Here is a 16,755-nt window from a genome sequence, read left to right as displayed (position 1 = left end):
TGTGAGCAGCATGGAATTATCAAGAGCTTTTCATCAGTTGCTCACCCTCAAGCAAACGGACAAGTCGAGGCAGTCAACAAAATGTTGAAGGATACTCTGAAGAAAAGACTTGAAGAAGCAAAAAGGGCATGACCAGAGCTATTGCCTGAAGTCCTTTGGTCATACAGAACTTCCCATCGCACAGCAACAGGCCATACTCCATTATCCCTAGCTTATGGATATGAGGCTATGTTTCTTGTCGAGTTAGATCCGTCATCACACCGGAGAATGATGTACGATCAAGGATCTAATAGCCAGCTATGATGAAAAGCATGAGCAAGCCCAACTCCGAGTAGCCGCTTACAAACAAAAGGTTGCCCAGCATTTCAATTCTAAAGTACGTGAAAGGAAATTCAATGTCGGAGATCTCGTACTTAGAAGGGTTTTCCTAAACACCCACGACCAAGCTGCTGGAGTACTCGGTCCCAACTGGGAAGGCCCCTACCAAATCGAAGAAGTTCTCCATCCAGTAACTTATAAACTTGCTCGCTTAAATGGAGATCTCATTCCTTGCTATTGGAATTGAGAACACCTGCGCAAGTACTATCAATAAACAATTCTTCTTAAGGAATTGACTTGTATTAATTTTACTTTTTACAAGTTATGAACAAGGGTTGGTCATTTTTGTGACTGATCGCTTATAAGTTTAAGATCATGTTTTTGATCACTCATACAGACACGATTTGTCCTTTAATTATGAGAAATAAAAAGGACTGTGCGCAGCCGGTCATTCTTGCCAACTATTGTATTTATTACAAGTATTTGCTCATTACGTGTATTGTTTTGCTATATTTTCGTTTAAATTCTTTACTACGAGCAGTAATGTTCGAACATGTCCTAGTCAATGCAAGTGACCGAGGACCTAAAGTTCCTCAATCACTTGGGGGGCATATAAGGTACCCAGTAAGTAAAGCATATCGAAAGGTATGTAAACACACGAGCAAAATAAGTGAAAGCATGCTACGGTACTTAGAGTATTTTTCAAAATTTTGTATTTTGTTAAATTAAACCAAAGTATTATGCTAAGTTTGGTCATGCAGACAGATGTTATAATAAAAAGCAAGTATTATAATATTAAGGAAATTGTTGACCGCGTTTTTGGCCAACGACGTGAGAACGTCAGAAACGATGAAACCTTCAAGAGAAATCAAACGACACAGACGGTTTAATAAAGAAAGTAAATAACACGCGCAATTTTATAGTGGTTCAGCCCCAATATGTTGGTAATAGCCTAATCCACTTAGAGTTGTGATTATAGATTTGTACTCAAGATCAGATGAACTGAGCCAACTGAGTTTCTTCAGTACAGATTACAAAAATACAAGAATTCCTTCAGATACAAGCACTTTCTCTCTCTAGAAAACTCAGACCCAAAATCTCCCCAAAAAGTCTAAAAAGAAGAAGTCGAACCCCCTTCTTAACTCATAAGCCATGTATTTATAGGCTTAGGATCATACATCTGATATCCCCTAAAATCAGGATATTTTATTATTCTTATTATATTTAAATTACAAAAATATTCAAAATTTAACAGAACACCAAATTTGTGGGAAGAATGAGAGATTCCCACGTGTGCCAAGCCGTTTCTGGGAATCTTGACTTAGTCCTCCTCTATCTGGTCGACCCATATCTCCTACTGACCATTCATGCAAGTGCTGGTCGGACACATGCATGCTGGACATATGCAAGAGCTGGTAGGACATGCACTTGCTGGTAGGACATGCATTTGCTGGTCGGACATGCGCATGGTGGTAGGACATGCACCCCTCTCTTCTAACATGGCACGTTCTCTGGTCTAGCATGCCATGTCTCTCTTCTAACATGGCACGTCCTCTAGTCTAGCATGCCATGTTTCTCGTCTAACATGGCAATCTCCTCTAGCATGCCATGTCTCTCGTCTAACATGGCACTCTCCTCTAGCATGCCATGTCTCTCGTCTAACATGGCACTCTCCTCTAGCATGCCAGTGCTGGTAGGACATGTGCATGCTGGTAGGACAATGTCACTCCTGGGCAGCAATGTCACTCCTGGGCAGACAAACACGTGACTGGTCGGACAAGGTCATGCCTGGTCGGTCATGACACTTCTCAAGCAGTCAAAACTCTTCATCAGTCTACCGGGTCACTTTATCACAACTCTGAGGAGTCAATGTATTTATTGACTATTTAATGTGTCTTTTACGAACCATGTACTACCACTTGACACCTCCATTGCCACGTCATCGATCTCCATTTTTTGGGATAAGAGAAACCTTTTACACCGCGAGCAGATACTGCTCAGATGTAATTGTCTGATTCAAAGTAAATGCTGCCCGTGAAGCAATAAATATAATTTTTTTGAAGTGCAAAATTGAAATACAAGATATATATATAAAAAAAAGATAGTTATGAAGCAGGAGGATCTTGTGGATGTTCCTAGTCGACAGCAGCTTCGGCTACATTCTCCGCACCCTCAACACCAGTGGCCAAAGAGATCTCGGGCGAGGTTGGGGTCTTCGCTCTCTCTTCTTCTTTCAACCGAGCAACGCATCGGGCTATTTCTATTTGCCTCATGCACTCGGAAAGATAGCTGAATTTGGCCCCTTGGTTGTGTTTCCAGAAATCATAAAAGCATTTGGACGTGGCACCCTTGTACCTCTCAAGATTGTTGGCGTTGGTTTTCTCGAGCTCGTTGATGCGAGCCTCCAACTGGTCAGCCTCTTTCCTGCTCTCGATCAGGCCTGCCTCGAGTCTTTTGGCCTCTTGAAAATTGTTGAGGTGGGAATCTTTGTATTTCTCCTTGGCCTCAATAACTTTGTTCAAAGCAGCCTGCTTTCGCTCCATCTCCTCAACCAGGCTATTTTTCTCCTCGAGCAATGCCGTGTTTGCCTTTTGAGCCACCTCAAGCTGCTCTTTGTATTTCCCTTCAACGACCTTAATATCCTCAGCATGCCATTGCTCGGATGCTTTGGATTGCTCGGTAATGACCCCCGAACGGAGTCGGTTGGCAGTTACGATCAGCATTGCCTGCAATCAGAACCAAAGATTAATATGACTATAATAGATAAAAAGATTGAGTCTCAACAGGAAGAAACAACTTACAATGGCAAGCTCGTTTAGGGCATGGTTCAGGATCTGGTCAACCTCCATCAACTCAGTCCCAGCCATGGCTTCACGGTTGCGCTCATGCCTCAGGATCCTTGTCATCCTGTCCTTGGCCGATCTTAGAGTGTGGCTCGATATGTCATCCCCTGTTGGAGCAGGGGCAGCTGGCTGAGTCTGGTCAACAGGAGCCGATGGGGAAGGGGTCGACCCGACCGGTGTAGGCGGGGCTTGCTGCTCGACGGGAGATGGAGGTAATGTTGTGTTTTTTGAAGGACCAGCCGCTGGAGGGTACTCAATGTGGGCCTTCTTAGGCAGAGGATCTTTCCTGCACTCCCCGCGATGCCTCCTGCTCGCCTTTTTCTTTCTCGCAGGAGCATCAGGTGCACTGTAGAAATCGAACATGTCTTCGGATGGCATGTCTGCAAGAAGGCAAGTACATGAACAGTTAGACAGTATAAATAAATGAGTGTGATATGTCAGAAAAGGAAACAAAGGAAATTGCAAGTAAAATACCCGAGCTATCATTATTGGTCGCTACATTATATACTCTACTAGTGTTACACTCACTCTCTGGCATGAAGAAGTCTGAATCTAAATTGGGAGTGTACTTAAAGTTGTCATCCCCGTCAAATAAGTGACAGGGAATTGGCAAACTATCTAAGAGCGAAAGATCAGTACCGATCTCATCCAAATACTCGTTGATAGTTGTGAGGGGTTTAGAAGCTTTTTTCTTTCCCTTCCCCAAAGGGGCAGGAGGCACGCCCACTCGTAGAGTGCTGGAAGGTTCCCTGATTGTCATGCCAGTTGGTCTCCTCCTTTGAGGTTGCGACACATCTAGGTGCTGCTCGGGAATTTCCTTGCCGGTTGCACTCCCCGCCGTTGACTCCCTCACATTCTGGTGAGGTGCTAGAAGCCCGACCAGTCTCAGGTTGGCTTCAGTGACCAGCTTTTTGACGCTCTTCTCTACGTCAGTCATACTGGCCAATAGCGCTGCTCGAACCTCCATTTCTGGAGTAGGAGCCGGACACAACCATGGACCTGAAATATGCTAATTTTCTAAAAAGAATGTGGATAAAATACAAGGAAAATAAACGACCAGGAAAACGAAGAAGTTACCTCATTGGGTGAAGGCTAGGTTGTTGGCGACCATGTCAGGAGTCAAAAAGTACTCTAGATGGTACTTTCCCACATTGGATTTAAAGGTGGTATCACTTAGGAAAGTGCAGGTCGTTTCCTGGTGGAAAAGATGAAAGAACTCCGTATTTTCTTGGTTGGGGTTGGATTTGAGGTCGAACAGGTAGTTGACCTCGTGTGGTGTAGGAACAGGCCACTTCTTATGACTATAAAGGATATAGAGTGCGGAGAGCATTCTATACCCATTTGGGGTAATTTAGAAAGGAGCGACCTCAAAATAGTTGGCCACTCCTTGGAAGAAAGAATGAAGAGACAAGGTTGCCCCTGCCTCAATATGATACCTCGACCAGGCGTTGAAGGCGCCTCCAGGCAGGTTTTCCCTTTGGTCTCAGGTGGGTTGGACTAAGGTTATCTCTGGAAGCCCGTACTTCCTGATATAGTTGGCTATCATCCTAACTGATACTTGTCTAGGAGGAGCAACGTACCATTTGACATCTGGTCAAATGACGTTTCAAAGTTGGGCTTGGTTTTGGATTTCTGGGTCAGGGTTATTTTCTTCTCGATCACTGGTTGAAGGAATTTCAACCCGAGGAGCAGGCTGACTTGAAGGAGGAGTGGATTGTTTCTTTTTTTGGACTTTGGACTTTACTCGACCCATGTTTTGAGGTGGGGTCGATGGATTGTTTAGGGTGATACAAGAAAAAGGGATCTCTGGGATTAGCAACGATTGTTGCTCCTCATCCTCGAGCAGTTGGGCCAGCAAATCATCGTCGATTGGCCTCTCACCTCCCCACGGATCTTCCATGAAAGTTTGCAAATAGAAAAGGGGAGATGAGAATCTAATGGTCAAAATCATCAAGATGTTTAAAAGTTAGAATAACGCTGCTCGTGTATAAAAGTTAGGCTTTTATACGACCAGCAGCATTCTGACAAAAACCACTACATTTCAAGCGAACAGTTTGGAAAAAGGATTAAAAAGCATAAGTGAAAAGTTTTTCAGGAAAAACTTTTCGACTCTGAAAGGGCGGGAAAAACCCGGTTTTTTCTACAAGCTTAGAAATCGAATTTTTACTTCGATTTCACGCCCTAAACTACCAAACTAACTCCTTGTTGACCCTCATTTTGGCCAACTGACACAGAGTCAAATGCTTGATGGAATAGAATGTAGTGAATAAGATCTAATGGAAAGAAAAGTAAATAACACAGTGATTTATAGTGGTTCGGCCCCAAGAATTGGTAATGGTCTACGTCCACTTATGTTATTATTGATATTGAGTCTCAAAGGTGTGATTAAAGAACTGGGGTTCTTGAGTTTCACAAGCCTTAGAGGGATGAACAATACAACGGTGAATAATAGCAATGTAGTTCTCTTGTTCTCAGTTCTAGAGAGAAGCAAAAATTAGCAAAAAGATCCCCCCTTGAGCTATTTCTTGTCTATTTATAGGCTCAATGAGGATTACATGAATCAATCAAAGATATTTTTCCCTAATTAAATGGATAATCAGGTATGATGGAGAGATAATCTTGGCTATTATTACAACTGTACAAAATTAATCATAAATATACGGAGTATACGACCAGGCTGGTCGTATGTAAAACTTAGACACTGTGTCATGGGAACATCCCTGGTCGATGGTCGAGCAGTATCTCTGCCAGGTGTCAGCCATGTGTTGAAAATACTTGCCACGTCATCCACACTTGTTTTTTGGATAACATTTGCCCCCCAAGTTTATTTATTACGACCAGTAATAAATAAACTTTAGGAAACTGACCCTTCGAATACCCCACCAAATTTGTCAGAGTAATTCGTGCCTCCTCCAAAAAAGTGACCTAATCACGTCCAATCATGCCTTTTCGATTTCCAAGTAGCCTTCTGATGGCTATCACACTTCCCCATGCCTTGAAAAAGGTAACTCATGATTACCCCTTTTTATCATATCTCGGACATTATAAATAGCCCCTAAAGTTACTTTTTCACCTGTTACTCGCCAATTCTTGCCAAGAACACTCCAAGAACTCCCAAGTCAGAACCCATAAATTTTTTCGAAGATCATCCTTCGCTGTCCCAAGAATCCATTGCTCACACGCCCGAAGCTACATCCTTTCAGAACTCTCAATCTTCGTATAGGTAATTTCCTGAACTTTCATGCCCTTTGTCATGCCATGCATGCTAGTATATGCTAGTTTTAGGCTCTGAAATAGCTTCGTGTTCTTGGGTAAAAATGTATGAGAATAGGACGTTTGTTGATTAATGCTTGATAGGGTAGTGTATATTTGTTCTGTAGGAGTTATGAGCCAGTTTGATAGTCGAGATCATAGGTTTAGGGCGTAAAATCAAAGTAAAAATTCGATTTTTAGGCTAGTTGAAAAACTTGGTTTTTCCCGCCCTTTCTGGAGTTGAAAAAGCTTTTTTAGAAAAAACTTTTTACTTTCACTTTTTGATCCATTTTTCAAACTGTTCGTATGAAAATTTAAGTTTTTGTTAGAATGTTGCTGGTCGTATAAAAGTTAGAGTTTTATACACGAGCAGCGTTATTCTAACCAACTTTTTTAGGCCTTCATCCTCACCTCCCCCTTTTTCTGTTCGCAGCTTTTAATGCTAGATTTGTGGGGAGGTGATAGGCCAATAGACGACGATCTGCTCGCGCAGCTGCTCGAGGGTGAAGAATAACCATCACAACGAATCCAAGAGATCCCACTCTCATGAGCCTCTCCTCAAAGACCTCAACCAAATCCAGTTAACATGGGTCGAGTCAAATCTACCGCCCAAAAGAAGAAAAACCCCTCAAATCCTTCGACCCAGCCTGGTTCGCAGGCTGGGACTCCCTCGACTAGTGGTCGGGAGAGAAATGTTCCTAAGCCCCTTATTCAAACCAGAGCCCATCCTCGATATGCGGTTCTTCTTGACGTTGACTGGTATCTTGCCCCACCCAGTCGTGTAACCTATAGGATGTTAGCCAATTACTTTCGAAAATATGGCCTTCCTGGGGTAACCCTTAAGCTATCTACCGACGACCAGCGGGCGAACTTGCCCGGAGGTGTCCTGAGCGCCTGGTCGAGGTACCATATAGAGGCTGGGGCAACCCTTCCTCTTCATCCATTCTTCCAAGGGATGGTGAACTATTTTGGAGTCGCCCCTTTCCAAATCACCCCAAATGGATATAGAATGCTTGCTGCACTCTATATCCTTTACAGCCACAAAAAATGACCCGTACCTACTCCTCACGAGGTCAATTATCTTTTTGACCTCAAGTCTAACCCCCAGCAGTCAGGTACGGGGTTTTTCTACTTTTGTCACCAGGAAACCAGCCGAACCTTCCTGAGTGACACAACTCACATTTCAAACGTGGGGAAATACAGTCAGGAGTATTTCCTCACGACCGATATGGTCGCGAATAATCTGGCCTTCACCCGAGGAGGTAATATTCTTTTTCCATTGGTCGTTGGTTTTACTTAACTTTTTTCCTTGCATTCTTTTAAAACTTCTTATATTTTTCAGGCCCATGGTTGCGACCAGACCCTACTCCAGACATGGTGTTAAGGTCTGCCATGTTGGCCAGCATGACTAATGTTGAGAAGAGCGTCAACACTCTGGTCACCGAGGCTAACTTTAGGCTAGTTGGCCTTTTGGCCCCTCACCAGAATGTGAGGGAGTCCACGGCAGGGAGTGCCACAGCTGAGGAGGAACCCGAGCAGCAGCCGCCAGTGTCTCCTCCTCGAAGGAGACCAACTGGGGTCACGATCAGGGAACTTGTTGGCACCCCTTCAGCAGAAAGGCCTTTTGCCCCCTTGGGAAAGGGAAAACAAAAGGCGACCGAGCCTGTCATTCACTTAGATGAGTCCTCTGACGAGAATGGTACAGTTATTTTGCTCTTAGATAGCTTGCCCATTCCCTGTCATTTATTCGACGGGGACGGTAATTTTACATATGCTCTAAGCTTAGGGCCAGACTTCTTCATGCCAGAGAGTGAGTGTATGACTAATAGAGTCTATAGTATAGCAATCAGTAGTAATAGCTCGGGTATTTGACTTTACAATTTTCCTTTGTTTCTTTTTCTGATGCAACATACTTAGTCATTTACTATGCCTTACTGTTCGCATGTTTGTTTTTCTTGCAGAAATGGACTCCACTAATGTGTTCAATATTTATAGCACTCAGGAGGAGGCTGAAGTCCCCCTGGTCCAAAAGAAAAAGTCGACCATGAGACATTCTAGGGAGTCCAGCCAAATGCCTTCGGCTAAGAGGAGTCGAGCCACGGGCCCTTTGGCGGATGGGCCCTTTACTCAAACCATCGACCAGCCTCCTCTCGAACAGTAAATTCTGCCTCCACCTGCTTCTGCTGCTAGAACTCCTTCACCCCCAGCCCCTACCGAACAAACTCAATAGGCTGGGGGGGCTTTTCTCTGAACAGAACTATCGAGCCGCGCCCTAAGGTCGGCCAAGGATCGACTTGCCAAAATTCTAAAGCATGACCGCTGCAAAGAGGCCATGGCTGGAACAGAGCAATGGGGGTCGACCAGATCCTCAATAGGGCTCTTAACGAGATGGCCAGTGTAAGTAACTTTCCTTCCTTTCTGTAAATAATTCTGATTTTTTCTGAAGTCAGTCTAACCTTTGTTTTTGTTTGCAGGCAATGCTGACTCTGACGGCCGCTCCTTTACGCACGGGCGCAAGCACCGAGCAGTCCTGGGCACGGGAGTTGAAGCTTACTGAGGAGCTTCAGGCTGTCGAGGCAAGGCATGCGGGGGAGCTCGAGGTAGTGACTAAGCAGAAGGACTCGTTGGCTGAGCAGCTAGTGGAGAAGCAGGCCTCTCTAGAAAGTACCATAAAACAGAGAGAAGAATACCATGAGGCCTACCGGACTAGCTAGCGCAAAAAAAAAAGGCTCAAGGGGGAACTACTCACCAAGGACCAAAGCATTGGCAAGCTGAAGAGCCAAGTAGAGCAGCTTAAGTTAACAAATGCCAAGGACCTGGGAAGGTACAAAAATGCAACACTCCGATGCTTCTACAACTTCTGGAAGCATAATCAGGGTGCCAACTTCAACTACCTTCCAGAAAATGAAAGGAACGCTGAGTTGGCTTATTGTGCTGCTCGCTTGGCTGAAGAGGAAAGAGCAAGGTTCCAACCTCCCCAGAGATTTCGCTAGCCACGAGGATGGAAGGAGGGGAAGTCGAAGAAGAAGTAGTCAATCAGGACACTCCCCAAGATCCTCCAGCTGCTTAGTCTTTTTTCTTTTTCTTTTTGTATTTATTTAACTTGCACGACCCATGGGTCGTGATGTAAAAACAATATATTATTTTTTTTATTACTGCACGGGCAGCTTTTCCTTTTAATTTAAACATTTACATCTGAGCAGTACTGCTCGCGGTGTAAAAGGATTCCTTTGATATTATAATATTTTTACTTTATTATAACATCTGTTCGCATGACCGAACTTAGCATAGTACTTTGGTTTGATTTAACAACATATAAAATTTTGAAAAATACTCTAAGTACCATAGCATGCTTTCACTTATTTTGCTCATGTGTTTACATACCTTTTGGTATGCTTTGCTTTCTATGTGTACGAATATTACTGCTCGGTATAAAACATGAAAATTGTAATACAACAAAACAACACACGTAATGAGCAAATATTTTTTAAAAATACAAAGTTTGGCAAGAATGACTAGCTGCGCTTAGTCCCTTATAATTCTCGTATTTAAATGGAAAAAAGGTGTCTTTACGAGTGATCTTTAAAAGATCTTACACTTATAAGCGATCAGCCATGTAAAATGACCAACCCTTTTTCAAAACTTGTAAAAAGTAAAAATTAATACAAGCCAATCCTTTAAGAAGGATTGTTCATTGATAATACTTGCGCAGGTGTTCTCCATTCCAATAACATGGAACGAGATCTCCATTTAAGCGTGCAAGTTTGTAAATGCCTGGATGAAGGACTTCTTCAATCTGGTAAGGTCCTTCCCAGTTTGGTCCGAGTACTCTAGCAGCTTGGTCGCGGGTGTTTAAGAAAACTCTTCAGAGTACTAAGTCTCCGATGTTGAACTTTCTTTCTTTTACTTTAGAGTTAAAATACCGGGCGACTTTTTGCTGGTACGCAACAACTCAAAGTTGGGCTTTTTCTCGTTTCTCCTCGACCAGGTCTAGGGACTCCATCAATAGTTGGCTATTATGTTCTTGGTCGTATGTTATTCTGCGATGCGAGGTCGGATCCAACTCGACAGGAAACATAGCTTCATACCCGTATGCTAAGGAAAACGTGGTATGACCTGTTGCTGTTCGGTGGGAAGTTCTATACGACCAGAGGACTTCAGGCAGCTGTTCTGGCCACACTCCCTTGGCTTCTTCAAGTCTTTTCTTCAGGGTATCTTTTAGTGTTTTGTTAACTACTTTGACCTGCCCATTTGCTTGAGATTGAGCGACTGAAGAAAAGCTCTCGATGATACCATGCCTTTCGCAGAATTCTGTGAATAGATCACTGTCAAATTGGGTGTCGTTATTTGAGACAATCTTTATAGGCAACCCATACCGACAAACTATGTTCTTGATTACGAAATCAAGCACTTTTTTGGTCGTTATGGTTGCGAGTGGCTCAGCTTCGACCCATTTGGTGAAGTAGTCAACGGCCACCACTGCATATTTCACACCACCTTTTCCTATAGGCAAAGACCCAATTAGATCTATACCCCATACTGCGAAGGGCCATGGACTCTGCATTTGCTTTAACTCATTGGGAGCTGCTCGTGGAATCTTGGAAAACCTCTGACACTTGTCACACCTCCGCACGAACTCCATTGAGTCTTGAGTCTTTATTCATTGTTGGCCAGAAATATCCCTGCCTCATAATCTTTTTTGATAGACTTTGCCCCCCAGTGTGCTCTCCGCAGAAGCCTTCGCGTACCTCCTTCATCAGTTCTTTGGCCTTCTCTAGTGTAACACATCTGAGCAATGGCATAGAGTATCCCCTTCGGTATAAAATCCCATCGACCAGGATGTACCTAACAACCTGTCTCTGAAGGGTCCTGGCCTTGTTCCTGTCTGCTGGTAATGTGACGTGTGTAAGATACTCTACGTATGGTGCCATCCATGTATCCGCCATTTGTATCAGCATAGTGGTTTCTTCTGCTCGGATGCTTAGTGCACATAGTCACTCAACTGGCACTATATTTAAAGTGTCAGCATCTTTGGCACTTGCGAGTTTGGCTAAAGCATTTGCATTCGAATTCTGGTCGTGAGGTACTTGCTGGAGGGTATACTTGTCAAATTGTGCCAACAGATCCTTTGTCTTGTTCAAATAAGCCACCATCTTTAGGCCTCGCGCTTAGTATTCCCCTAAGACCTGATTCACCACCAGCTGTGAATCACTGTAGATATCCAGCACCTTTATGTTCATATCTTTGGCTAACCTTAATCCAGCGAGTAGGGCTTCGTTGTTAGAAGCAGTTAAATCAAATCTAATTACGCAGTGAAATCGATGCCCTTCCGGCGTTATCAATATCACTCCTGCCCCTGCGTGGGATTCATTGGATGAATAATCTGTGAACAGTTTCCACGAAGGAGCTTCAAACTGAGGCTTAGGCGCATTAGGCTTTTCACCCTGCTCGCTATCAGGGAGTTCGGTGAACTCTGCAATGAAGTCAGCCAAGATTTGCCCTTTTATTGCTGCTCGCGGCATGTAAGTTATATCGAACTGCCCAAGTTCGACTGCCCATTTCAACAATCGACGTGCAGACTCTAGGTTTTGCAAGACTTGCCGTAGGGGCTAGTCAGTCAAGAATGTGATTGGATGAGCTTGAAAGTAAGGACGTAACTTTCTTGAGGCCAAAATTAGACAATAGGCTAATCTTTCGATAGGTGGATACCTTAACTCTGCTCCAATCAGCCTCTTGCTCACATAGTAAACTACCTTTTGTATGCCTTCTTCTTCTCTTACTAACACAGCACTAGCAGCATATTCAGTGATCGCCAGGTATATGAACAAAGTTTCCCCATCTACAGGCTTTGATAGGACGGGAAGTTGTGCCATATGAGCTTTTAAGGCTTGGAAAGCTTGCTCGCAGTCTTCAGTCCACTCAAACTTTTTGTTGCCTCTAATTAGATTAAAGAAAGGAACACACTTATCTGTTGATTTTGAAATGAATCTACTAAGTGCGGCAATCCTTCCTGTCAAACTTTGAACATCTTTGATCTTCCTTGGCGATTTCATATCGATCAGGGCTTTGATCTTCTCGGGATTGGCTTTGATTCCTCTTGAGTTGACTATGAATCCCAAGAACTTCCCTGATCCTACTCCAAAGGAGCACTTGAGAGGATTTAACTTCATCTGGTACTTGTTCAAGACGTTGAAGCACTCTTGTAAATCCTTCACATGTCCTTCTACCTTTTTCGACTTGACCAGCATGTCATCAACGTAAACCTCCATGTGTGTCCCGATCAGCTCCTTAAACATGTGGTTGACTAGTCGCTGGTAAGTCGCACCAGCATTTTTCAAACCAAAGGGCATAACTTTGTAACAGTAAATCCCCGTATCAGTCTGAAAGCTAGTGTGATCCTCATCAGGGGGATGCATACTAATCTGATTGTACCCTGAGTATGCATCCATGAAGGAGAGGATCTCATGTCCTGTAGTTGCATCGACCAGCTGGTCGATCCTGGGGAGTGGGAAGCAATCTTTAGGGCAGGCTTTATTAAGGTCTGTGAAATCCACGCAGGTTCACCATTTTCCATTCGGCTTGGGAACCAGCACAGGATTAGAGACCCACAATGGATAAAACGCCACCCTGATGAACCCATTCTCCTTCAGTTTTTCAACTTCTTCTTTTAAGGCTTTTAATCTGTCTTTATCGAGCAGCCTTCTTTTCTGTTGCACGGGTGGAAAGCTTTTGTCGATGTTCAGGACATGGCTGATGACTGCAGAATCTATCCCAACCATGTCTTTATGCGACCAGGCGAAGACTTCCTGGTTCCTCCTCAAAAATTCCACCAGTGCGTGTTTGGTTGTTGTCTCTAAGTTTTTTCTGACTTTCACAACTCTGGTCGGATGCGCTTCATCGAGTTGGACCTCTTCCAGGTCCTCGACAGGTCCTATATCTTCCTCCAAATCCCCAAAGCGAGGATCCAAGTCCCTATCCTCCTTTGGGCAACACCCTATTTGGTGAATTCATCACCTGATTAGGCATATGCATCAATAGCCAGTTGCAACTCTCTTGGGGGAGTACTCATCGACACACCCTTCTTGGCCTTGGTGATTGAGGCATTGTAGCACTCCCTTGCTTCCCTCTGGTTTCCCAATAAGCATCCTACCCCTACGTCTGTTGGGAATTTCATGGCTAGGTTCCATATAGAGGTGACGGCCCAAAGGTCGAACAATATTGGCCTTCCAATTACAGCATTGTAAGCCGAATGACAATCAACTACTATAAAAGTAGTGAGTAATGTCCTGTTAGTAGGCGCAGTACCTGCTGTTACTGGAAGCCTAATTGACCCCGTTGGAGCGAGTCCCTCACCAAAGAAACCATAAATGGTTTGGTTGCATGGCTCCAAGTCCTTGACAGACAACTTCATTCTTTCCAGCGAAAACTTATACAGGATGTTAACTGAACTTCCTATATCGACCAGTACCCTTTTCACCATCATATTGGCAATCTGAACATCCACGACCAGTGGATTGGAATGTGGGAATCGGACATGCTGGGCATCGTTATCAGAGAAGGTTATTACTTCCTCCTCTGTTCGAGCCTTTTTTGATGCCCGATCGTCCACATTCATCATCTCGATGTCCTGGTCGTGGCTTAGGGTTCGAGCGTATCGTTCCCTTGCCTTTCCACTGTTTCCTGTGAGGTGCAGGCCTCCACAGATGGTGAGTAATGTGCCTGCCACAGGATCTGGCTGTAAAGGTGGCGAGCATTGGCGTGCAGGCGCCTGCTCATTGCCAACTGAAGCCTCTCGTTGGGAACCTCCCGCGGCTCGCATATATCTCCTCAATTGTCCTTGTCTGATAAGGAACTCGATCTCATCCTTCAGCTGGTTACATTCATTTGTATCGTGTCCGTAGTCGTTGTGAAAATGACAGAACTTGGTTTTATCTCTTTTCGAAATATCTTTTCGAATGGGAGCGGGTCATTTGTAGGGCACACTGGAGTTTGTGGCCTGATACACTTCTGCTCGAGACTCGACGAGGGTAGTGTAATTGGTGAATCTCGGCTCATAACGGTTGCCTTTGGGGCGCTTACTCTCGGAGGTCGAGGGTTCATTATGAGCCCGTTTACCACCATTCTTGCCATTGCCATTCCCGTTGCCTTTGTCGTTGCCATTGGGCTTTGACCCATTGGCGGATTTGGTGGGTTCTTCAGTCCCTTTGTCTTTACTTGGGGACTTTCCTTCGCTGGCAATCGTATCCTCGAACTTGATGTATCGATCAGCTCAATCCAAGAACTCTTAGGTAGTTTTAACCCCATGCTTCCTGAGGCTACTCCAGAGGGGTGTACGGCGCCTAACTCCTGCGGTCAGAGCCATCATCTTGCCTTCATCTCCCACTGTTTTAGCTCCAGCTGCTGCTCACATGAAATGCTAGACATATTCTTTCAATGGTTCTCCTTCTTACTGGCGTATCTCGACCAGCTGGTTTGCCTCATTGGGATGCACGCGACCCGCGTAGAATTGTTCGTAAAACTCATTCACGAACATCTCCCAGGATACTATACTTGCAGGAGGGAACTTAAAGAACCACTCCTGAGCGACATCAGAAAGTGTTGCAGGAAAGATTCTGCATCTAGCATCTTCAGACACATTCTGATTATCCATCTATATCTCAAACTTGTCTACATGAGATACTGGGTCGCCACACCCATCAAAGTTCGGAAGTGTGGGAATTTTAAACTTGCTGGGAGTTTTAGCCATGGCAATCCTTTGTACGAAAGGGGTGTCCCTTCTTCTGTCGTACTCGATATAGGACGTCCTTCCCCCGACCAGCTGTTGCATTGTCTGGTTCAGGGCGTCTATCTGGGCCTGAACGGCTTCTGGGATTGCCGGGGCAGCTGGCGCCGAGGGGGCGTACTCATCATGTTTCTCACGGCGTTCATTGAGTACGTCCCTCAAGTCATCATCCCGAGGCCGCTGCTCGCTGACTCCCAGTCGGTTGAAAACATTCGACTGCCTAGGCTGCCCCCCACCATTATAGCTAACTGGCCTATTTTCTCTGGGAGGTGGACTCCTGCCTCCGCCTTTCTCCTCATGCCTTCGACCAGCATGCCTCCTGCCAGAATTAGCTTCATTGTAGTCGTGGCCATCTCTGAACTATGGCTGACTATGGTGCGAGCGGCTATTCGCACTGTTCCTGTGGGCTGGCCTTCCACGAGCGTTAAGGGGTGGCCTGCGTTGGTCGTGGGGTCCCCGTGCACTGTAGTGTCGTGGGGGGCCCCTGACCGCAGAGCCTGACTCTGTGTTCCTTCTGTTAGTAAAAGGATGTTGCCCCCTACTCGGTAGGTTTGGCTCATCCTCCATGGGGCGTCTAGGGCTATGGGGTTTCTGCCCTGCCCTATTCTGCCTTGAGTGGTGAGGGTTGCCTCGACCAACTGGGGATGGAGGCTGTGGTCTAAGATCCCTTAGTGGGGCCTCATTTTGAGCCATGGGTGGCTGCTATGCCCATTGAGGTGGCAGGTCCGGCTGAGAAGCCGGTGTAGCCTGATTCCTTGCCAGTTGGACGACTGCTTCAAGGGCGGCCATCGCATCCCTCTGCCGATGGTCCATCTCGGCTTGCCGCTCACTTAACTCCTGACGCTGGCGCTCTATTTCTCTTTGCTGCTACGCCATTGTCTCCGCGGCACTCTCTTGACTAGCCCTCAGATTGGCCAATTCCTCTTGCAATACTCCTAACGTGGTTCTCAGCGTTTCGAAGTCCAGTTCCTCCTCATCAAACTCTAGATGTGGCTCATTCTCAGCCATATTTGGGGGAGGAGGTTGAGATGGTGCGGCGTCAGCAGCTTGCCCAGTCTTCCTGGATGTCTTTGCCATCAATATCTTTCACAACTTCTTCTCAAGCTCTCAATGAAAGCACCAGAATGTTGACCCTCGTTTTGGCCAACTGACACAGAGTCAAATGCTTGATGGAATAGAATGTAGTGAATAAGATCTAATGGAAAGAAAAGTAAATAACACAGTGATTTATAGTGGTTCGGCCCAAAGAATTGGTAATGACCTACGTCCACTTATGCTATTATTGATACTGAGTCTCAAAGGTGTGATCAAAGAACTGGAGTTCTTGAGTTTCACAAGCCTTAGAGGGATGAACAATACAACGGTGAATAATAGCAATGTAGTTCTCTTGTTCTTAGTTCTAGAGAGAAGCAAAAATTAGCCAAAAGATCCCCCCTTGAGCTATTTCTTGTCTATTTATAGGCTCAAGGAGGGTTACATGAATCAATCAAAGATATTTTTCCCTAATTAAACAGATAATCATGTATAATGGAGAGATAATCTCGGCTATTATTACAACTG

General features: G+C 44.9%; 1 protein-coding gene across 1 annotated transcript; it reads right to left on the bottom strand.

The window, feature by feature from the left end:
* Positions 1-2,453: 2,453 nt before the first annotated feature.
* LOC133778870 (uncharacterized) lies at positions 2,454-3,539 on the bottom strand. The gene is made up of 2 exons (XM_062218888.1): positions 3,120-3,539; positions 2,454-3,044 (listed from the first exon to the last, which is right to left on the bottom strand). Exons 1-2 carry the CDS (start codon positions 3,537-3,539, stop codon positions 2,454-2,456), a joined length of 1,011 nt encoding a protein of 336 aa, XP_062074872.1.
* Positions 3,540-16,755: the final 13,216 nt, after the last annotated feature.

The sequence above is a fragment of the Humulus lupulus genome, chromosome 5 (assembly GCF_963169125.1).
Source record: "Humulus lupulus chromosome 5, drHumLupu1.1, whole genome shotgun sequence".
NCBI classification, from domain to species: Eukaryota; Viridiplantae; Streptophyta; class Magnoliopsida; order Rosales; family Cannabaceae; genus Humulus; species Humulus lupulus.
Note: the sequence above shows the minus strand (reverse complement) of the source record. Positions and strands in the feature narration are given on the sequence as shown.